The sequence below is a fragment of the Bos mutus genome, chromosome 11 (genome assembly GCF_027580195.1).
Source record: "Bos mutus isolate GX-2022 chromosome 11, NWIPB_WYAK_1.1, whole genome shotgun sequence".
Taxonomy (NCBI): Eukaryota; Metazoa; Chordata; class Mammalia; order Artiodactyla; family Bovidae; genus Bos; species Bos mutus.
The window spans coordinates 16911402-16935427 of record NC_091627.1 but is presented as its reverse complement, the minus strand read 5'-3'; the positions used below and the strand labels follow the sequence as shown (position 1 = coordinate 16935427).

The 24026-nt window shown below is 50.0% G+C and overlaps 1 protein-coding gene across 4 annotated transcripts in view; it reads right to left on the bottom strand.

The window, feature by feature from the left end:
• Positions 1-24026, bottom strand: part of RNF144A (ring finger protein 144A) — a 128095-nt gene that overhangs the window by 14036 nt on the left and 90033 nt on the right. For 3 of the 4 annotated variants that reach the window (XM_070379076.1, XM_070379077.1, XM_070379075.1), the window contains exons 3-7: positions 23607-23755; positions 14184-14288; positions 13981-14041; positions 5580-5787; positions 3918-4065 (exon numbers count right to left, since the gene is read on the bottom strand). In XM_070379076.1, the coding sequence (XP_070235177.1) occupies positions 3918-4065; positions 5580-5787; positions 13981-14041; positions 14184-14288; positions 23607-23744 (660 nt within the window). In that variant the 5' untranslated portion in view covers positions 23745-23755. Of the gene's footprint in view, positions 1-3917; positions 4066-5579; positions 5788-13980; positions 14042-14183; positions 14289-23606; positions 23756-24026 lie in introns of those variants that run through there. The other variant, XM_070379078.1, reaches the window with a different exon arrangement.

The following is a 24026-nucleotide window of genomic DNA, read 5'->3' as shown; positions in this document are numbered from 1 at the left end:
ACAGAGCTCGGGCGGCCAGATGCTCAGAGACGAATGAATGAACTCAGAGCAGCCCCACCACGGAAGGCCTGAGACTTCCTGTCCCACTCTGAGTCGGATCTGCCTGACGGAGGCTGGTCTAACCCACGTGGTGGGGTTTGGAGTCTGAAAGACTGGAGAATGGATGCCGGGTCTGTTCCTCACTCCTTTGGGGCTTTGGGAAAAGATCCCTAACCTTCGTGGGCTTCTTAAAAACAGGAAATACCTCTCACGCCGGAATCTGATGCCTGATGATCTACGGGGGAGCTGATGCAATAACCGTAAGATGCACGACAAATATAATGCCCTTGAATCATCCCCAAACCATCCACCCTCCCACCACAGTGCATGGAACTGGTCCCTGGAGCCAAAAAGGTTGGGGATGGCTGGATGAAGTAACAGGTATGCAGAGCAAGGCACAGAGGCTGCATATGACCATCACTTCATACGTAGTAACTATTCACTCACCCCAAAAGAAAGAGAGTGAGTGGGTCCCCCCTGATTGTAAGTAGTGACTGTGGGGCCAGCAGTGCAGCAGATGAGCGGGTGCGGTCCAGGGCCTCCCCTGTGAGGACTGGGGGCCGGGCCCAGCTGGGTGGGCGGTTGAGGACCAAGATGGAAGGCAGCGCCAGAAGATGAGGGCTAACTCCGTGAGGCGCAGGGGCGCTCAGGAGCTGGTGCGGGGAAGGAAAATTCCCCGGGGAGAGATGGAAGACCTACCAGCTCTGTCTCCACTCCGGACACGCTGTTGCTTCCAGACCTGGTTCACACACTTACTTTGAGTCATGGCTACTGTCCTTGATTGACCGTCCCAGAGCAGACTCCCTGTCCTTCAGGGTCTGCTTTCTGTGGCCACAGGGTCACTAGGCAGCAACTGCTCATCTACAGAGAAAAACAGGACACTCCTGGCCCCAAGGATGCCGGCTTTCAAGGAGGAAATTGCTGCCTTGGTCCCTTGGAGCCTGGAAACAATGGGGTCTCTTGCTGGCAGGAAGTGTGCTTTAGAACTGAGTCAGACAGACACAGGGACGTACAGACAGGGTGTCTCTCCAGAGACCAGAGCAGAGAGAGAACAACCTTGGGCTCAAAGGAGATAGGTCAAAGGGATGTCAAGGTCGCAGGAGAGGTCACAGCAAAGCTATGGTCTCTCTGGAAGTCAGGCTCTGTGTCTGTCCACGTCTAATACTTCCCCCCAGAATCCACTGGGAAGTTTGATAACATGTAGTTAAAACCGGTGTTTCACTTCCTTTCCCTTTTAGGAAAAGTTGATAAGGAATGGGAAATTGCGGGACAGAGAATAGATAATATAATATAAATTAATGATCAGTTTTCAAAAAAAAATACAGTGAAGTGTAAAATTATATATATTTATATAATATAGAGAGACTATGTATGATATATAGGATTATATAATACAGAAGACTATGTGCTAAGTCGCTTCAGTCGTGTCTGAGTCTTTGCAATGCCATGGACTGTAGCCCGACAGGCTCCTTTGTCCATAGGATTCTCCAGGCCAGAATACTGGAGTTGGTTGCCATGTCTTCCTCCCGGGGATCTTTCCGATATACAGAAAGACTGTGTATAGACTGAAAAGTGTTAGTCGCTAAGGCATTTCTGGCTTTTTGCAACCCCATGGACTGGAAGCATTTCAGGCTCCTCTGTCCATGGAATTCTCCAGGGAAGAATACTGGAATGGGTATCCATTCCGTTCCCCAGAGGATCTTCCTGACCCAGGGATCAAACCCAGTTCTGCATTGCAGGCAGATTCTCCACAACTGAGACATTAGGGAAGCCCCATATACATATATATATATGTATATGTATATGTATGTATGTATGTATGTATGTATATATACATGATACATAGAGAAACCATATACATATAGACTTTGAAGACCATACGGACTTGGTAATGCTTCAGATATCATTCTAAATATCCCCTTCCCATTGCACAAAGTCAGTGAACAAACCTATTATTGGTTTTAAGTTAAAGAAAATTAACCTTGCCAAAGTGATTTATTCAACTTGCTTAGGAAAGGAAAAGGAAACCTCCAAGACAGAAAGACGGCAATATACTCCCCAGATTTGTTCAGTTACACAAAGATCTCCTATACATTTAGTGATTTTAAGTTAACAAAGGGACAACAGGCTTTTCGAAAGAAAAAAACAGAAAGAAGCAATCTGTGTAATATTTTTATAGGTGGCCTTTGAATTACAGACCTGTTAGCTTATTCAAGCGTCCATCTCAAACAGACATTAATTTTCTTCTCGACAGTCTCTAGACCTGTCCATCTTGGGACAGGCAAGCTTTCAAAGTTCTGCCACTTTGCACACTGTTAAGAATGCTTTTTCCTTCACCTGTGCGGCCTGAGTTGACCCTTCTCTGCAAGTATGTATAAAGCTGAATCACTTGCAATAACCTCTCAACAGGAGACTCACCCAAACACGGTGCTCTGACTGCAGGTGGTCGGGATGAGAAGGAGCAGCTGTCAGACAGGTGAGCTCCCATTAAGGTAAACATGGGGCCGTTCTGACCTCCTTTTATTCTAATTAAATCTTAATACTATTATGGGGTGGGCTGGATCCATCCAGGACACACCTTTGCTGCAAAGGACAGATAAATATAAAGCCATCCCTTTATGACATATGACTCAATAGGCTTTGACTGTCACCAACTATAACGATTTTAATAGATGATTAGTTCTGTTTGATCATAGGTGGCTCAGACGGTAAAGGATCTGCCTGCAATGCGGGAGACTGGAGTTTGATCCCTGGGTCAGGAAGATCCCCTGGAGAAGGGAATGGAAACCCACTCCAGTATTCTGGCATGGAGAATCCCATTCTCCAGAAGCCACAGTCCATGTGGTCACAAAGAGTCGGACGTGACTAAGCCACTAACACACTGTAGAAACAGATGTACAAATAAACTCTTATAAAATTGGAGTCATAATGTCATCATGTTGGCAAGATGCCCACTCCCAATACAGATGAGAAAGTGAACAGGAAGCTGGAAAGAAGTATGGTCTGCCTTAGGCCTGGGAACTCCAGAAAAGGCAGGGACTTGAGATGGGGTGGGCCTGGCACCCCTGGCAGGATCTCCCTGTGAGACAGACAGCACAAGGTACATCTGGGAGAAGAGGCCGTATGAGGCCAGATGGCAGAGGATCCATATGTTCCTCGGCCCTGCAGGCGACACGACTGTCACTGAAGCAACTGCTCTGTCCCTGGCATCCATGGCCCTCTCATCCTTGCTCTTCCAGGAATGGTCCCTGCGATGGACTGCTTGTGTTCCCCCCTATCCAAAACTCCTATGGGGAAGCCCTAATGTCCAGTGTGATGGGATTTGGAAGCAGGGCCTCTGGGAGGTGATCAGGTTCAGATGAGGTCATGAGCTGCAGCCCCCTTGATGGAATTCGTGTCCTTGGAGGAATAGGAAAGGGTCCAGAGGGTCCTCTCTCTGCCAGGTGAGGCCACGGGAAGAAGGTGGCCGCCCGCACACCAGGAAGAGGGTCCCGAACCCAAGCCCGCCGGCTCTCAGACATCCAGCCCCCACAAGCAAGAGATCAGCAACCAGTTTAAGCTCCCTGGTGGTGGGGATGATTCGGTTTCAAGCCTGAGCTAAGACAGCCCCACAGGCAGAAACCTAAGATGCTGAGATCTACCCACTCCCTGAAAACCCAGGCTGAAGCCCACCCTGCCCTCTTGGAGCTCCTGCACCAACTCCCGTCTTCTGACACCACTGCATCTCATGAGCTTGTATTTTCACAGGCACAGAATAAGCACCTGACGGCATGACTTCCATGGCCCAGGAGCGCCCCCTTAGTCACCGTGCAGTGGCTGGGCCATGCCTCCTGCTCAGCCTGCCCCACGAAGCACCCCACCACCCAACTGGTACTCACATCCAGGGACTCGAGGCAGTACCAGCAGAAGGCGTGTTTGCAGTTCTTACACATCATCTGGGCACAGCCTTCGTCCCGCTCGATGTAGACCTTGCACTTGGGGCAGCGCTTGATTGGTGCGTCGTCCTCGTCCAGCTTGAAAGCAGAGCTGAAGCAGGAGAGACCCTGTCAGGCTGTGCTCGGAGGCTCCGGGGTGACCTGCCAGCAGGGGCCACCCCGGAATCATGAGCTCAAGTAGCTGAGGGGCTGAGGTTGTGTGTGTGCTCAGTCGTGTCTGACCCTCTAAGACCCCAGGGACTGTCACCCACCAGGCCCCTCTGTCCAGGGGATTTCCCAAACAAGGATACTGGAGTGGGTTGTTATGAAGTCACTTGTTATTAAGTGAAATAAGTCAAAACCAAAGAATCTCAAACTCTGGAAAATAATCACCAAAAAAAAAAGAAAAAACTGAATCAGCAACTATGGGGGAAAAAAATGAGCAAGGTCAGCACAGATCTAAATTTAGATGTGTACAGACAAACCAAAGAAAACAGGGCAGAGGCTTAGAAGGGAGGTCTAATTTTATATCTTTATTCATATATTCATATACTTTCCAAAAGGTTGATAATACATAGTATGCTCTTTGTTATTATCAAGGAAAAAAATGTTAAAAACACACACATGCTAATCATTTACTTAGATCTATTTGGTGTCTGTACAAAATTGTTTTCCTGAGAGGTCTGGGCAGGCCACAGGGGTGAGCATAGACGGACTGAAGCCCAAGTTCAAGTGCAGCTCTTCTGCACATGGGCTGGGTGGCAACCTCTCTGAGCCCCAGCTTCTGGTTGGTGTGAGTATGGCAGACGGGATTATGCATGAAGGGCACTGGGCAGGGCAAGCCTGGGTGAAGTGCCCAGTAAGTGGCAGCGAGGGTTCTATGCTGCTCACAAAATGACAACCTAGGTATCTTTCTAGGTTTAACTGTAGAAGGACGCCCAGCCCATGCTGTTAAATTTTATGTCAGCTGAAAATGCAGAGTCATCTGAAGAAGTGGTTCAAATTCACTGATCATGGGGTGAATTTGCTATATCGTTATGAACTCATGGCATTTACCAAGGGGAACATGATTCTCCACAGAACTGAGCAGATTGTGCAGAACCTAAAGAATTTATGAGTAGAGATTCACTGAAATTGAGAGCCAATTCTGGCATTTTGAATACATTCTGACTGCAGGACCTTCCACGAGCATCATAATGACTGTAAGGGTTAAATATGTCATCACTTTACATGGTTATCTGAGGACCGGTGAGCTTCCAAACAATTACACAGGTTTCCCTGGTGGCGTAACAGTAAAGCATCTGCCTGCAAGACAGGAGACCACCTGCAATGCAGGAGACGCAGGTTTGATCCCTGGGTCGGGAAGATCCCCTGAAAAAGGAAATGGCAACCTACTCCAGGATTCTTGCCTGGGAAATCCCATGGACAGAGGAGCCTGGCGGAATACAGTCCATGGGGTCACAAAAGAGTCAGACACAGTGACTAAACCACCACCAACAACAAACGATTACACCCTTGGGGTCTTCCTAAGCTCGAGACTCTTCCACTGTGAGGTGTGCACCAGTTTAACAGGTTCTGTTTCATTCATTAATACAAGGTGACCAGGAAAGACACACTGGAAGGTACCTGGTCTCCCCGGGAAGGAAGGTGATGGGCATGGTCTCCGGGCAACCCTGGCCAGGGTGCCAGCTGGCTTTGCAGGCAGAACAGAACTCCGTGTCACAGGCTTTGCACTGGACCAGCTGGGGGGTGTGCAGCCCCATCTCCTGGAGTTGGCACACCGCCTGGCACGTAGACGCCGGGCACCAAGTCCGACAGGGGTCCAGGAGCACCTCTGACACAAAGAGAAAAAACGGGCGAGTCAGGGTCTGCAGGACCAGGAAACTGACAGGGCTTAGGACAGACGGACACACCAGCACACAGTTTTTCATATTTAAGGGAGAAAAGAAAATCAAGGTCAGATATAACATGCCCTTTAGGATCTGGGACCCACCTGGGGGTGCCTCCTCCCTCCAGCCACTCCCCACTCCCTAGCCCACTCGCATGGTAGGAGAGCAAATCCCCAATTACCCCCCGAGTCCTCAAGGCTCAAGAGCCCCATCCTGGAAACCCCGTGGTCCAGCCAGCACCTCCTGCCCCCACCTGCCTGCCCTGAGACACGGGGTTGCCACAGCAACCCGTCTGAAGGCTCACAGCCTTGGGCGGGGTGTGCTGTGGGCACCCTGAAACGTTGGGTAAGGATGGAAGGATAAGATGAAAAGGAGATGGCTGGCTCTTCTTTTCATCAAAGGGCGTATCCGCCTACAATGGTTTCCATCCCAAATTCACATCAAAACCCTGAGCTAAGGACTGTGTGAAATTCATTCTTCGACAGCCGGTTTTCCCTCTGAAGTGGAGCCTGATTTAATGAAATTAGTGAGAAAGCTAATTTTGAAAAACAGGACCCGTGACAGTCACATGCCTTCACATCTGCATCCACATCTCACGTTTCTTTAAATAAAGGGTCCAGAGCTACCCCACCACCACCACAGTGAGCCTGATGATGGGTCCTATGGGCCCTCTGTCAAGTGTGACTGGACTCTCAGTGCTGGGCCGCGGGAGGGAGCACCCAACCAGAACCCACACGGATGCTGATGCCAGGCCAAAAGGCGAGGAGGCCAAAGGATTACAGGGTGTTTGCAAAGGGCTCCAAGTTGGCCACTGATTTGCAAGCTGTTCCCAGGGTCACTCTTGAGAAGGAACGGACTGTATTTCGCTGTGAACCTAGAAGCAATGAAAGGCTCTTCTAGGCCATATGACTGGCCAATGCCGGAGTGGGCTGGTTCACCCACATCAGAGACGGAATATGTAGACACCGGGACCCCCAGCAGGCTGCAGCTGTCATGGGCTGCAGGCGGGCTGGGCTGCCCCTCAACAGGCATGTGTTTGCCACGTTCCCTGAACTGGAAGCCAGATTCAGCCCTCAAGTTCCTGTCGGGTACCAACAGACTGAAAACCACCTTATCATCTAATTCTGATGGTGAGTATTTCAGTCTTTAAGGGCCATGAGGTCTCTATCCAACTACTCAGCTCTACTTCGGAAGGACAAAGGCAGCTGTGTTGATCTGTAAAGGAGTGTTTCAATAAAACTTTATTTACAACACCAAGCCAGGGGCCGGGCAGATTTGGCCCAACAGCCATGGTTAGCTGACTCCTACCCTAACTATTTTAAAAAGGTGAATTAATCAATAGCACCTAGGGGCTTCCCAGGTGGCTCAGTGGGTAAAGAATCTGCCTGCAATGCAGGAGATACAAGCAGATGCAAATTTGATCCCTGAGTCAGGAAGAGCACCCAGAGGAGGGTATGGCAACCCACTCCAGTATTCTTGCCTGGAGAATCCCATGGACAGAGGAGCCTGGTGGGCTATGGTCCCTAGGGTCGCAAAGAGTTAGATACGACTAAAGCAGCTGAACACAATCAATAGCACAAAAACTATCAAACCGGTAGGTCCAGCAGAAGGTTTAGAAGACTTGCTAATACAAAGGAACTCTGGCATCCAGGAAAATGTGATACTTTCTCATCGATGTTTATGATAATAAGGTAAAATTTCCTGAGGCCTCAGTGGTGAGTGAATGTGTAAAACGAGGTCTTGTCATCAGCTGAGAGTGTTTGCTTTTGTAAGACTGTTTCTGGCTGCCAGATCCGAGGAGGTGGTTTTGTGGGGAAAATGCACGCATGTGGGGACAGCGGTCTGCGGGTTCCCATGCTGAGGGGGCAGGAGAAAGAAGGACGGAGGGATGAACGGTGCCCTGGGGCACAGTGGGGAGGGGGGAGGAAATGCCAAAGGCTGTTCTCCCAGAGTGCTGTGCCTTTTACCTGGCGGCCCTCCCCTGCCCCCATCTGGATTTCTCTACCAGCAGTTCTGGCTCCAGGCTGGGTGGGCCCGGACCTGCCTCACCTACATCACAGGGCCCCCCACAGGCACGGCCCCCCCAAGGACGGCATTGCAGGATGTGGGCACTCAGCCTGCAAAGACTGCAGGACACGTGCAGATAAGCTACATCCTCCTCTGAGTCAGCTTCCTGGCTGACTTGACAGTGCTCAGTGCGGGTCCACCTGAGCCCCTAAGGAGACACCACTGCCCAGTTCAGGTCCTTCCAGTCTCCACGGCGCTCCCTTCCTGCTCTCAGCAGCCTGTGACATGAGGAGGGGACCGGCTTTTCCAAGGTCTCTTCCTGCCTCTCACCATTGGGCGGCATCTCCCGGTCACTCCTCTCAGCACCGCACATGTAGCCCTGATTATAGGATGCGGTGCGCAGCAGAGGAGACCTAGTTAGTGTTTCCATGGTAACTACTTGCATCGTGTGACTTGTGTCCTCTTGGAGCTGTGAGAGGGCACTGCCCATCCCCATGGAAGAGACTCCCTGTGGCAGACGGAGGGCAAACACCCCGCCCCACTGAGCTGCCAGCTCAGAGCCCCCTTCTCTCAGTGCTGCCAGCACCCCCCACCCCAAGAGCACAACCCAGCTCTGCTCTCGGACGTCTATTAAAATTCTACAAGATCCCTCTGCTGCTGGAGTCTGCCTGCTGGGTGTGCAAGGTGGGACACAACCAACAGGAAGATCCACACTGGGCACCAGCACAGCTTTTCTTTCCAGAATGTGTTTATGCATATATATTGATGTCTATCTGCCTATCTACCTATTTATCTATCCATCACATCTATATATTTATATATACTATATATACCATACTATCACATCTATATACTATACATTAGATACATTATAGCCGATATGTTATAAATATTATACACATTGTATCTAGTATGTATACATGAACATATTTGTACCTAATATATTTTCAAACAAAGCAAGAAGTGTATTTTCTGGCACAAGATGAAGAAACAAATCTACCTCTATGTACCTTACGTATCTATCTCCCCGAGATAGATACATAAAGAGAAATAAAGTAAGTCCCTAACAGCCATACTTATCAAAAAGCCCAAGACTTTGTAAAAGGTGTTCTTCTTTCTTAAACACAATTGTCCTTTGAGAAACATGCTGTGCAAAATTGTCCTTTGAGAAACATGCTGTGCAGGGCGGTGGGTCCTCGTCCCTTATGCTGCTCCAGCTCCCACTGACCCAGAAATGTAAGCAAGCACTGTAGCATGGCCCGGTCAGTGCCCAAAAAGGAACTCGTGTGTAACGCCACAGGGCGTGACCTTCCTGGGAAGCCTGTAGCTCCCAGCTTTGGGGGTCTTACAGCTGGCAAACGAAGTGCTCAGAAGAGACCTCCTCCCAGAACCTCCCTCCCAGCGTCCTGATCCCCAAGGACCCTGGCTGGAAGACTGGGGACGCTCAGGTTAAAATAAGGCTCTGATATGAGAGGTGCAAATGGAGAGAGTATTGGAACTGTGACCATAGCACTTTTTAGTAACTAAATGCTGTCAGAAGATGATGTAGACTGCCACTTTTCCACCAGTCACCATCTTCATTTGAAGGTGACTTCGAAGGGAGAGAGCAAATTGAAACCTGCTTCACTGATCTCATCTAGAATTTGCTCAGTTCAGTTCAATTTAGTCACTCAGTCGAGTCCAACTCTTAGCAACCTCATGGACTGTATGTAGCACGCCAGGCCTCCGTGTCCATCACTAACTCCCAGAGTTTATTCAAACTCATATCTGATGAGTTGGTGATGCCATCCAACCATCTCATCCTCTGTCATCCCCTTCTCCTGCCTTCAATCTTTTCCAGTATCAGGCTCTTTTCAAATGAGTCAGTTCTTTGCATCAGGTGGCCAAAGTACTGCAGTTTCAGCTTCAGCATCAGTCCTTCCAATGAATATTAAGGACTGATCTCCTTCAGAATGTACTGGTTGGATCTCCTTGCAGTCCAAGGCACTCTCAAGAGTCTTCTCCAACACCACAGTTCAAAAGCATCAATTCTGCGCTCAGCTTTCTTTATAGTCCAACTCTCACATCCATACATGACACTGGAAAAACCATAGCCTTGACTAGATGGACCTTTGTTGGCAAAGTAATATCTCTGCTTTTTAATATGCTGTCTAGTTTGGTCATAACTTTTCATCCAAGGAGCAAGCATCTTTTAATTTCATGGCTGCAGTCACTATCTGCAGTGATTTTGGGCCCCCAATAATAAAGTATTTCACTGTTTCCCCATCTACTTCCCATGAAATGATGGGACCAGATGCTATGATCATAGTTTTCTGAATGTTGAGCTTTAAGCCAACTTTTGCACTCTCCTCTTTCACTTTCATCAAGAGGCTCTTTAGTTCTTCTTCACTTTCTGCCATAAGTGTGGTGTCATCTGCATATCTGAGATTATTGATATTTCTCCCAGCAATCTTGATTCCAGTTTGTGCTTCATCCAGTCTAGCATTTCACATGATGGACTCTGCATATAAGTTAAGTAAGCACGGTGACAATATGCAGCCTTGACGTACTCCTTTTCCTATTTGGAACCTGTCTGTTGTTCCATGTCTAGTTCTAACTGTTGCTTTCTGACCTGCATACAGATTTCTCAAGAGGCAGGTCAGGTGGTCTGGTATTTCCATCTCTTTAACAATTTTCCACAGTTTGTTGTGATACACTCAGTCAAAGGCTTTGACATAGTCAATAAAGCAGAAATAGATGTTTTTCTGGAAGTCTCTCACTTTTTCGATGACCCAACGGGTGTTGGCAACTTGATCTCTGATCTTCTGCCTTTTCTAAATCCAGCATGAACATCTCGAAGTTCACTGTTCGTGTAGTGTTGAAGCCTAGCTTGGATATTTATGAGGATTACATTGCTAGTGTGTGAAATGAGTGCAGTTGTGCAGTAGTTTGAGCATTCCTTGGCATTGCCTTTCTTTGGGATTGGAATGGAAAGTGACCTTTTCCAGTCCTGTGGCCACTGCTGAGTTTTCCAAATTTGCTGGCATATTGAGTGCTGCACTTTCACAGCATCATCTTTTAGGATCTGAAATAGCTCAATAGCTCACTAGCTTTGTTCATAGTGATGCTTCCTAAGGCCCACTTGACTTCACATTCCAGGATGTCTGGCTCTAGGTGAGTGATCGCACCATTGTGATTATCTGGGTCATGAAGATCTTTTTTGTATAGTTCTTCTGTATTCTTGCCATCTCTTCTTAATATCTTCTGCTTCTGTTAGGTCCATACCATTTCTGTCCTTTATTGTGCCCATCTTTGTATGAAATTTTCCCTTGCTATCTCTAATTTTCTTGAAAAGATCTGTAGTCTTTCCCATTCTATTGCTTTCCTCTATTTCTTTGCATTGATCAAAGAGGAAGGCTTTCTTATCTCTCCTTGCTATTCTTTGGAACTCTGCATTCAAATGGGTATCTCTTTCCTTTTCTCCTTTGTCTTTCGCTTCTCTTCTTTTCACAGCTATTTGTAAGGCCTCCTCAGGCAACCATTTTGCCTTTTTGCATTTCTTTTTCTTGGGAATGGTCTTGATCACTGCCTCCTGTACAATGTCACAAGCCTCCGTCCATAGATCTTCAGGCACTCAATCAGATCTAATCCCTTTAATCTATTTGTCACTTCCACCGTATAATCATAAGGGATTTGATTCAGGTCATACCTGAATGGTCTAGTGGTTTTCCCTACTTTCTTCAATTTAAGTTGAATTTGGCAATACGGAGTTCACGATCTGAGCCATAGTCAGCTCCCAGTCTTGTTTTTGCTGACTGTATAGAGCTTCTCCATCTTTGGCTGCAAAGAATATAATCAATCTGATTTCAGTATTGCCCATCTGGTGATGTCCATGTGTAGAGTCTTCTCTTGTGTTGTTGGAAGAGGGTGTTTTCTATGACCAGTGCATTTGCTCAGTTCAGTTCAGTTGCTCAGTCATGTCCGACTCTTTGCAACCCATGAATCCCAGCACTCCAGGCCTCCCTGTCCATCACCAACTCCCAGAGTTCACTCAGACTCATGTCCATCTAGTCAGTGATGCCATCCAGGCATCTCATCCTCTGTCGTCCCCTTCTCCTCCTGCCCCCAATCCCTCCCAGCATTTGCTCAGTGACTGGCTATAATTAATAGCTGTGTTTCAGGTCTAACATTTTCATATTCCATTCAGACAGGTCTCTGCTCCTATTAAGTCTGAGTCCTTTTTTTTATTTTTTTGCTGCTTTGAACACAACGCTAGCAAAATATTCTAAAGTGATAGTTTTGAGAGATATTTTTTTAACCTAAGTCAAGTTGGGTTCATTACTATAAAAAAAAAAAAAAATCTTCTTTGACTAAGTCAAAGTACAGAAGAAATAGCAACAGTTAAAATTATTAGGTAGGAACATTTACCCAGCTGCATTTTAAAATTCAATGTCATAGAAAGTCCATTTTCTTCTAACCCAAATAACTGCCAGTTTCTGTCGAGATTCCCTCTGGAAAATGTTTTCAGAAGAGGCTCACAGCCTCAGAAATCCAAATTAATCAAATTTATAGCTCTACATACCAACTCTTGTGTCACATGGCCATATATTTAAGCTATAAACTGCCCCAAACCAAAGACTATATGGCATTTCAATAAATAAGCTCTTGAAAACAAATTTCAATGTCATCAGAACTCCTGTATGATATTTTTTAGGTTGGCCACACATTACCTTTTTTTTTTTTTTGCCTTGAAAAGTGAGTCTCAAGAGGAAATGCAGCTATCTTTAGTATTTCTTAAAAAAAAAAAAAAAAGGAGAAAAAAACTTTCCACATTCAGCTAAACAAGGAGTCTCTGGACACACTGCTCTGGTCTATTCCGCATTCCATTCCCATCCTGACAGTGTTTTCCTGTAAACACGAAGCCCGGGGTTATGCTCATTTCTCATGAATGCCTGATTCAGGAGACCACTAAGAACCCATCCAGGAAGAGTGGGGAGCAGACAGCAGTTGCTCAATAACCCACCCGGAAATTACAGAATCCAGATACAGCATCTTCACAATAAAGTTTTACATACAGAGTGCCATCTACACACGTCTGTTCTGCTTCTTTTCAGATGAGCCCAAGGTCCAGAAGAGATATGAAAATAAGATCAAACAAACTCCACGGTATAATACCATCTTATGAATCCAGCATGGGGCTTCCCTGGTGGCTCAGACAAGTAAAGAATCTGCCTGCAATGTGGAAGACCTGGGTTCAATCCCTGGGTTGGGACGATCCCCTGGAGATGGCAATGGCGACCCACTCCAGTATTCTTACCTAGAGAATCCCATAGACAGAGGAGCCTGGAGGGCTACAGTCCATAGGGGTCACAAAGAGTCAGACATGACTGATTGACCACACACACATGAACATAGCATATTTCAGACAGCAAAGACAAAGATCCATCCCGGACAATCAACGTGTCTTAACACTGGAGCGGCCTGGCTGCAGCCAGGAAGAGTAGGTGGGACCCTGCAGGGGCGAGGGGGGACCTGGTCCATGCCCTTCCACCCACCAGAGACGGAAACCAGGGCACATTAGTTAGCCTCTGCGGGTGTCAGCTAACAGGCAACCCTGTTGGGCTGCTGTGAGGCTTAGTGAGACAAGTCCCCAGCACCCACTGGCCCCGTCGGCGTGCAGTAGACAATGTGGGCAACACACCTGTGGTCAGGGTGGTGACCATCACCATTCCACCCTGTCCAACCTCGGGACTTCCTTCCAACCTTCTTTCCAAGGATTCCTATCTTTTAAATTCTGGGACAACCTAAGAATTAGTCCTCAGACTGTTAGGCCTTAACCGGGCTGGAGAACAATGTCCCATGAGGGTCTCTTTAAACCACTCCCATAATTCCAGATCCCTAGAAGCAAGCTGTTCCATGGATCTTTCCTGCTACCAACTAGACCCCCCTCAACAGAGGCCATTCAACTGTGAGCTCTGCAGAAAACTCAAAGGACAGCCAAACTTCAGAAGGCTAATTTACATCAATGTTTTCAGGTCCACTGTATCCAAATGATGCAGAGTGGCACCCACCCGAAGCACCCCCCCCCACCCAGTTTATACACTGGATTCAATCACAGGAGTCGTAAGCGGCTGGGACACTGGGGCACCTACCTCTTTCAAACTGTAGCTTCTTGTATCTTTGCATAATTTCAGCCGCCACCATGCACTCAATCTAAGGGAAGAAACAGAAGAAAAAGGAGTCTAACCATCTGAGGGCTAGCACACAGTGCCGGGTCATCCTGGACAGAGCCTGTGACCCCCGACTCACTGGGGAGCCCCCGCACGTGCACCTCGATTTCCCCAGCCGTACGTGCCTCATTCTCCTGCAGGTGGCCCTGTTTGGGGCAGGCAGCATCTGGACAGCTAATCGCAGTTTCTAATCCTTCTTTGATCAAGAGCTCCACATACTGTTTCAGGCACTGAAAAAAATAAAACACAGAAAAGTATCTGTAAACATCTTCCTTAAGGCTGAAGGAGCAGTGACGCATTAAAAATAAATAAAAAAAAAAGACAAATCAAGCACATTGTTCCAGTACAGTTTTTTTTTGTATTTTTGCCCTGTAGTCCATAGCAACGACCAAATTAGAGGTTATATTCACTCGACAAATATTTGTGGGGTACCTCTGCTGCACCAGGGCTGAGGATGCGGTTGGGTCCCTGTGCCCGACCTCAGCAAACACCACGCCAGTGTGCTCGGTGGGAGGAGCAGGGAGGCAAGGGAGGCTGAGGACCCCCACGCCTCAAAAACACAGCAGACATCAGGGTTCTGCTCAGTCCCCTGTATGCCACTGTTTCACGTGGCACTTAGACTGTTTTCGCAGGAAAGTTATGACCATGCCATCAATCAGGTGTGAAAACTGAGACCCAAACAAGCAACCGCCAGCTTCCCCAGACAGCAAGGGCAGAGCCCAGACTCCAGAACAGCCTCACCTGCCTCTAGGCCGCCCCTGCGCCCTGACCGAGAACCCAGGTCGAGCTGCCCATCCTCCTTCAGTGACCTCTCACACAACGGGCAATGACTGGCCGCCACTCCCCACCCCTCGACTTGGCCGTCTGGCTGAACATCCGAAGTAAGTCAGAAAAGTAAGTAGGAGATGCAACCCAGAGCTCATGCCAAAGTGAAGCGGCCTTTCCCAGGACCGGTCCACTCGTGCATTACTGTCTGCTGGTCTTGAAAATCCAATGCTCCCTGAAAAGCACTTTTTAAACAACAAGTAGAAGAAAAGTGATGGCCTTCTCTAGGCAAGGTCCCTGCCCGATGTGACTGAGACAGACACTGAAGCACTTACATCAGACATCAGAACTCAAAGAGGATAAGAAACCGGACCTCTCAGTGATGGGAGCACAAAGTTAAATGTCTCAGCATCATCTCCAAGTCCACTTCCTGTCACAGCCCAGGCTGCAGAGCTACAGAGACACCTGGAACCCGGGTCCATCCAGGCAGAGCTGAGGATCGGTCTCATGATGGCCTCGGGCCACAGCTCTCTGGACAAGAGACCGGAGATGCCCATCCTGCTGGGCTTCTGAGACAGTAAGAAAGAAAGTATGGAAAGTCACCTGGCGTGATTCCTGATTCACCGACCAGCTAAGTAAGAGTGGTAGCTGGTATCCGATGCATGTGTATCTTGGTGATTGGTGTCTTACAGTCATGGGTGTAAAAAATATCACAACCTTAGCAGCAAGATCATTCTTTTACTTTTTTATAATTAAGTCTGTCTAAACCGAGTCTCTGGGGGGACACTAGAATGCCATAAAGTGATTAAACGCTGAAAACTCTCAGAATATTGTGCAGAGAAGTACAATGTGTGGAGAAGGCAATGGCACCCCACTCCAGTACTTTTGCCTGGAAAATCCCATGGACGGAGGAGCCTGGTAGGCTGTAGTCCATGAGGTCGCTAAGAGTCGGACACGACTGAGCGACTTCACTTTGACTTCAGTTTCATGCACTGGAGAAGGAAGTGGCAACCCACTCCAGTGTTCTTGCCTGGAGAATCCCAGGTGTGGCGGAGCCTGGTGGGCCGCCATCTATGGGGTCGCACAGGGTTGGACATGACTGAAACGACTTAGCAGCAGCAGCAAATCAAGTCTCTGGGGGATACTAGAATGCCATAAAGTGATAAAACGCTGAAAACTTTCACAATATTGTGCAGAGAAGTACACAATGAGAGAAAGCGGACAAAATACAACAGTTAAAGCTGGTGTGATAGGTACACTCAAGGGACATTTCTGACTCTAAACATCGTTGTGCAAGGACTTGCACATTTCAACAAGCAGTGCGTCACACCTGGGGAGGGCTACCTGGGGGGTGAACATTCTATGCCGCCAGCAGGCTCTGCACAATCTGCAAAATGACTGTTTCTGGAAGCAACTTATTTGCATACTATATAAAAGGGATGGGGACTTCCCTGGTGGCTCAGTGGAGAAGAACCCGACGACCAACGCAGGAGACACCAGTCCGATTCCTGATCCGGGAAGACCCCACGTGCCACGGAGCAGCTAAGCCAGTGAGCCACACTCCTGAGCTTGTGCTCTAGAGGCTGGGGGCTGTAACTCCTGAAGCCCACGTGCCCTCTGGTCGTGCTCCACAACAACAGAAGTGACCACAGCAAGAAGCTGGGACACCACAACTAGAGAAAAGCTTGTGCAGCAACAAAGACTCAGCACAGTTAAAAATCGATTAATTAGTTAAATTGAAAAAAAAAAAAAAACAGAGACTAGCAGAGCATGAAAGCCCCTTTAAAGGCGAGAGCAATGAGGATCTGTATCTGACCAAACATCCACGGAAAACAAGTCCAGTCTTCTTCCAGATAGAAACCGGGCCATGACTCACAAGCTGTGTTTTTCAATCTAATAGCAAAAAGATGTCTTGAAATGAGCACCCGAAAATGCCACAGAAACCTCGGTGAAAATAAATATACAGGACAGAGGCAGACACTGATGTATTCCCGACTATTGTATTAATTACAGCTCTCCGTAACCAAAGGCCTCAGGACTCCGCGTTAATCACCACCTGTGTCAGCCAACTAAACAAACAAGACTCTTAGGAGGTGTTAATCGCTCCCTTAGACAGAGGAGAGGACAAAGCTCAGGGAAGTCAGAAACAGGACAAAGTCGGGGTCCGCAAGTGGAGGAGCTTGGCTCAAACCCATGCGTGCCTGACTCCAAAGAGGTGGCGGTATTGTTTTTTAAACTCTCGCCTCCTTCCTCCCCAGTCAAGAACTCTTCCATAAGCAATCATTGCTTACTTATTTTCTGTTACCGCGTAAGTTTTCTAATGAGTACAAAGAATCATATGCATTTCAGACCAGCAAAGTCTGAGTCACCCCACAGTGTGTCCCTGATGCTTGGGTGCTGGGACCCTCCAGGACATCAAGACATCCAGTTCAATTCAGTAGTTCAGTCATGTCCGACTCTTTGCAACCCCATGGACTGTAGCATGCCAGGCCTCCCTGTCCATCAAGACCCCCAACCCCCACCCCCAAAGATGTACCATGCTGAGGTTTCGGGGTGGGGGGGGTCCCATCCTGGGGAGGGGGGTCAGGAAAGTACCAGAGATGGAAAGCTGGCCAGAGGGACAAGGCCTCTCTGGAAAGGGGCGTCCACTGCATAAAACACAGGAGGGTCTGGGAGCCGAGAGGCAATGTATGGAGAGCTGCAGAAAGTTCCAGACTGTTTATTCTCCACTTTCTCGCCCAACCCTTTGAAACCCGGGTCCAAAGATGCGGAGGGGGGGCTGCTGATCTGCTGGGACCCCCGTTGCTTTGGAATCCTTCGCTAAGGAGAAGGGGCTGCAGACAGACGGCCGCCTGGTGCAGAGTCTGCAACAAGCCATAACTTGGTCTGCTTTCTCCCTGGGAGGCCCATTAGTTACTGATGATGCTAACAGCTGGGAGAAACCCCCAGAAACCGTGCTCAAAGGTGCCTGAGTGGCTTCTGCTTATCAGGGGTCCATGTTTACAAATGGCCCACACAGGCAGATCTGAACGACGGCCGTGGGACTCCCGTGGACCGGGTTCAGGCAGCCAAGACCCTGGGACCACCGCCCTGGTGGGAATGCCAGCGAACCGACGTGCCAGATGTGAGCCTGCACCCCTCTGAGGCCCCCGGCGCCCCATAGTGTGGAAGGAACAAACCCCAAGGACAAAAGAGGATGCTTCGGTGGCTAGGTGCCTGCACGTGTACCACGAGTTCTGCCCAGCCCCCACGGCCTCACTCAGGGAGGGTCTGCTTACCCGCTCCTCTGCTAGGAGGCAGGCTCTTTGAAACCCAGACTGTTTATCCTCCCAGGCCCTGGGCCTGATGGAGTGCTGCTGAAAAGCAGAGCCTTAACAACTCGGCAGGAGAGACAGAGGCCGACAGCTAGGGGAGTGAGTGGTCCGCACACAGACCAAGCCAACACCCACACAGATGTGAACACAGACACGCATCCATGCAGAAGAGGGGAGACCTGGGGTAGGGACCTCAGGTCACTGCCAGAGAGCTAGCTGGACGGGCACCCCGGGCCCCTTGGCAGGCAAGGAGGGCAGACACTTCCTACAGGGCTGTCCTCAGGCAGCTGGAGCCACCGCCTGGCACAGCGGGCGAGACGAGGATGCTTCATGCAAACTGCCCCCCCACCCCCCAACTGCTGCCAGGGGCTGGAAACCTGAGCAGACCACCCAGCAAGCCCCGCCGTGTATGTTCTGGCAGCAACACCACTCCAGGCTGCAGGGATTGACTTCACCCAAACCAGGGACTCCAAGAGATGAAGGCTGCTTTTGTATTAATAAAATGTTTAGAGGAAAAAAAAAAATCAGATTTACTTTCTACTGAAAAAATGAAAACCTCTCATCTACGGGTACTCTTGGTCCAGGGGTCTTGCCAAACCACCAGCAAGCTGTCTCCTGGACTCATCTCCCCTGAGATCTCTGACCCCTCGGGCGCTGAAAGCCCAGGTGGGCCCCACCGTTGGGGGGCACTGGGTAATGTCGATGCTCAGTCCCCCGTGTGTCCCCTGGGCCTTTCCCTCAGGGTCCCTCAGGGATTCTGAGTCAAAACCCAGTCAACAACTGGACCAGGAAAATGACTTTCCCTGCAGGCAGTACCCCTGGTGAAGGACACACAAAGAAGGCCTCAGTAACACCAGTTCCTGCTACTCTGACCCTGCTAGCCTGCACCCACCAGCCCCTCTCTGTCCACATGGATGTCTTCCCACCAAAACCCTGCCAGCCCACCAGTCCATACTGGGGTGCCCATCCTTTCCACTGGCCCCCCGACCTGCAGCCTGGTGTCCATGCACAGCTGACCCCACAGCCGGCGGGGGCAGACGCGACCCCTTCTGAGTCCCTGTCACCCTGAAATGCCCCCACCCTTGTGGGAGAGCGTGTGACCACAGGTGCAGAGAAAGATACGGGCTGAGCCCGTCTGATGGGCAATGCTCTCCTTCAAGAGCACGGAGTTGACAGTTCTCAGCTGCGAGTCTGTCACTTGCTGGGATTTTCCAGGTCAGCTAAACTAGCAGGCATTGGACACTCGCTTCTCCAGAGGGCAGCGCGGGGAGCTGTGATGGTGGCAGGAGGACCTGGGTGGCCGTCCCCGCCTCACCACAATGAGCGCAAAGAGGCAGACTGGCCGGCCTGAGGTGCGGATGCTGCTCATTCAATATCGCCGCCCAGAGAGGAAGTTGTCCATCCCAGGGCTGGGTCCACCCACGGCAGAGAAACTCCAGGAGATGGTGCACAGGTGTGATAGCACGTGGAGTCGAGAAATAGAGCAGGTGGTCCTGGGGGACTACGAAGCCCGGGGGGCAGGGGAGACGCAAAAGCGCCCCAGAGCTGAGCCGAGTAGCAGGTGTGGTCTATGGAGGCCGTGGGTTCCAGGGTGCCCAGAGTCGATCCTTATCACCAAAAGATGTTCTATAAGAACCTGCTCTCCATGTGTGAAGATGAACATGACGGGCAGGATGACCAGCGCCAATCAGGGCACCGGAGTGGCCCTGGCTGTGGGTAGGGAATCGGGCCCAGCCTCCGCCTATCCTACAGCTACCAGGATCTGAAAAACCAGCCATCAAACGTGGACCTGCCTTGGGAAGCCCTGCTGGTGCGGTCACACACCTGCTGATAAAAACGCAGGAGGATGCCCTTTGTTCTGGAAAGAACTGCCCTGTTCTGAGAACTGGGCCGTGGCCACAGGGACCCAGAGGACGGGTGATGCCTGACCCTGGGGGCCGGACTCAGGGTGATGTTGGGAGGTGACCAGGAGGTGACAGCAGGGATGTTCTATGGATGACTCAGGCTAGCTCTGATGACCGGGGAGCACTCCGGGACTGAGCCGGGCCTTCCCCTTGCTCCCCCAGCCTCACAGAAGAACATGAAGCTGAAGCTACACCTTCTGCTCATCCGCAGAGACCAACGCCCGTCCGACGCTGCCCGTCCCCAGTGTGCCGGCTGAGAGGCGGTGCTCCTAGTGGGCAGGTGCCATCCGCCCCCCACCTCCGCAGGGAGGGTGCTCTCCTGGGGCTTCTGACAAAGCTGCAGGAGAAGCCCTGCATGCAGGACACTGTCTGTCTGCTCCAGAGTCGTGCAGGATCAAGAATGAGCAGGTAACCTGACTACATCTTCATCATGAAGACCTCCCGGGGGAAGGGAAGACAGGAGGGGTTGTGAGAAAGTGAAGTTGCTCGGTCATGTCCAACTCTTTGAGATCCTTCGGACTGTTGCCCGCCAGGCTCCTCTGTCCATGAAATTTCCCAGGCAAGAGTACTGGAGCAGGTTGCCATTTCCTTCTCCAGGGAATCTTCCTGACCCAGGGATCAAACCCAGATCTCTCACATGGCGGACAGATGCTTTGCCGTCTGAGCCACAAGTAGGAGGGGTTAACATACAATAATTCAGGGAGCTGCAAGTTAAATCAACAGTTGTCCCTCATGTGGATTTCTGGGGCTTCCTCTGTGTTCTTGGGCACCCAGAGTGTCCCAGGGAGGGTACAGAGAGGGACATGGTACGTGGTGCTCAGCAAATCCACCAAACCGCGATGGTCATCTGAGTGCATCTTTTAGGACAGATATTCCCTGGGACGCACAGCTGGGGAAAGCTGCTCTTTTGGATTCCTGCAATTCTAACCCCGAACTCAGAAGTGAGCTGAAGGGGTTAAGAGCGTGCAGACAGCCTGCCACAGAGCAGCTCCTCCACACACGTGCCCTGAGCCTCGGGGTGAACTCTGTTCATCTCCATTACACGGGTGAGGCCCACAAGGGCGGCGGGGTCAGAAACAGCCTGCATTTCAGGGCGCTGATGCCCGAGCCCAGCTCCAGGCTTTCTCTGGGCCCCCTTCCTCCTCGAGGTCAATCTTCTTCATCTGACCCAAAGCCTGTAATTCTCTGGCCATTTTTTTTATCTGAAGAGAGCCTTCCTGCAGCCTTGCACAACTTCCTCTCTTCGCTCTTCTCTTCTCAGGTCTGTCCCCAAGAAAAAGACACAGGCACTTCTGCTGGTGGGGGGCCCTGGGGCCTCCACGAGGGGACGGGGCCTTCCCCCGCCCACCCAGTCTGTGGACACGCAGGTGTTTCCTGTGCTTCAAGCCTCACGGAGCTGCAGACACAAGCAGGCCTGGTCTCAACATCTTAATTTTTAATAAATGGTGTTAAAAAAAAAAAATCACAACCATCCCCTGTTTCTTCCTGCTCCCAGCAAGCCCCCTGCGAGAAAACAGTGCTCTTTTCCTCTGTTCACAAGCCCTGACTTGAATTAAGTGTCTGATCTGAATTAGAGCTGCTCTCCGGGAGAAATAGGAAACTAAAACGGCAAGGACGACAAACGCAAGGCGGGGTGAAGCCACGGTGGGGTGAACGAGCGACCTTACAGGGGAGGAGAGCTGTGGTCTTGGGAGGCCCTCCCCGCGATGGCACATGGAGGCGACAGGGAGGGGCTGGGAGCTCGCTCCCGGGCACAGCTGCACAGGGAAGCCAGCCAGTTAGCTGAGGCTGGAAAACTTCCCTTCGGGCAAGAAAAGAGGCGATTTTGCATAAAGGGGATTCTTTAATCCAGCCAGACGCGTCTGGACCATTCCAGTTCACCCTTCAGAAATGAAAACGCTCTGTGTTCTTCTTGGGCTGGAGGTCTGTCTGTCCATCCACCTCCCCCAGTTACCCTCTGCCTCTCGTCCTTCCCCAGCTCAGAAAATGTCCCAAAACAGCTTCCCGTGGTCCAGGCTGAATTTCCTTTCTTGGGGCCTCAGTGAGGCAACATTGCTTGCCACCAACCATGCAGCTGAGGCCGACTCTCTGCGGTTCAATCCATCTATCAGGATGATTAGATAGCATCACTGACTCAATGGACATGAATATGAGCAGTCTGGGAGATGCTAAGAGAACAGAAGAGCCTGGCACGCTGAGGTCCGTGAGGTTGCAGAAAGTGGGACATGACTGGGCGCCTGAACAACAGCAGTCACAGGTACTGCTGTAAACCAGGTACTTGGGGGCAGAACCGTGCCCTCAAGAAGCCGGGTCGAACATAAAAGGAAGTTGGATACACAGACTTAAATGACTGCAACCTCCGTTTCCTTATCCGTAAAATGGAGATGACGCTACCAAATAAGCCTACATTTCAAGGAGATCAAGAGATAAACAGAGCAAGGGGCAGGAAGGAAGAAGCCTCTGGGGAGGTGGCTGTGAGGCGGCAGAAGCTAACCAGGACATCTGAGCAACACACAGGCAGGCCGTCCGGAGAGTTTACTTGTAACAGAAACTTTTTTAGTTTTTCACAGTTTAAAGAAAAATATTTTTTCTGGACTTTTTAAAATTTTGGAATTCCTTGAATGGGAAAAAAAAATAAAATTCAATGAGACAAACAAAATAAATCCTACACCCTCATTTTTCTTTTCTGATGAGTAAAATGTTGGGTCTGAGTGAGGCCTGATGGGAACAGAAGACCTGCAGCCGTTAAGTCCCGTATAGCCTTTGGCTCAGAATGATGCTGGTGGCGTCTTCAGGAGATTCAGGTGTGATTTCAACACTCTCTATGGAGGGGAGTTCGGGGGAGAATGGATACACGTGCAGGTATGGATGGGCTGCTTGGCTGTGCACCTGAATCTTATCACAGAGGCTTCCCTGATGGCTCAGCGGGGAAAGAATCTACCGACAATGCGGGAGACGTGGATTCTATCTCTGGGTCAGGAAGATCCCCTGGAGAAGAAAACAGTGACCCACTCCAGTGTTCCTGTCTGAAAAATCCCATGGACAGAGGGGCTACATTCCAAAGAGTCGCAAAGTGTCAGACACGACTGAGTGACTAAGTATACTGACATGTATAACTATCACAACATTGTTAATAGACTATACATCACTCAGTTAAAAAAAAATACATCCTCTCCAGTTTAGCGCTAAGGCAGTGCCAGCTGACACACAGAGCCAACTCTGCTGTGTGCACACTCGCCAGGATGGCACCCTGGCCATCTCAGGCACACCACTGTTTAATTAAATTGGACACAAGCTACGGCGGAGATTTCTTTTCCAGAAAGGAGTGTGCACACCATGGCAGGGTTTCAGCTGCGTTCCCAGCTTCCAAGCCTCTGTGTAACTGATCGCTTCTGCACCACGAGCACCTGCAAAGGAACCTGCCTGGGGAGCCCGATGGACTCAGAAGAGAATCCTTCCAATAAAGCTGCGTAAAAGTGAGGGTGACCCTGCATGCTGTCTCTAAAACAAAAGCAAAAGGCTCATCCCGAAATCCTTTTAAGCCGGCGTTCCCGGCGAGACCAACCAGGGTGCAGAAGACGCACTGGCACTGGGCGATGGTCGTCATCTGCTCCACGGGGTACTCCCCCAGACACAGCTTGCAGGACACCAGTGGGTCCAGGGCCAAGTCCCAGGACGGCCGGCACGCGCGCGCAGCGCTCATGGCAGAGCAGTCTGAAACGAGAGAAGCACAGGCCGTCAGATCCGCATGGCCTCCACGGAACCCAGGCAGGGCCACTCCTGGCTGAACCTGGGGTCCCGGGGCTGGCTGAGTGACCGCTGAGGGGCCAGAATTTCATAGGCCTCATTGGGTTCTCCGAGAAGTTTTAGCCAGAGGCCCCTGACCTGGTCTGTGGGTGATGCTTCCTCTCCTGTATTGACGGTAATATTTGTTTCCCATATTGATGGTAACATTCCTTTCCCGTATTGATGGTAATATACCTTC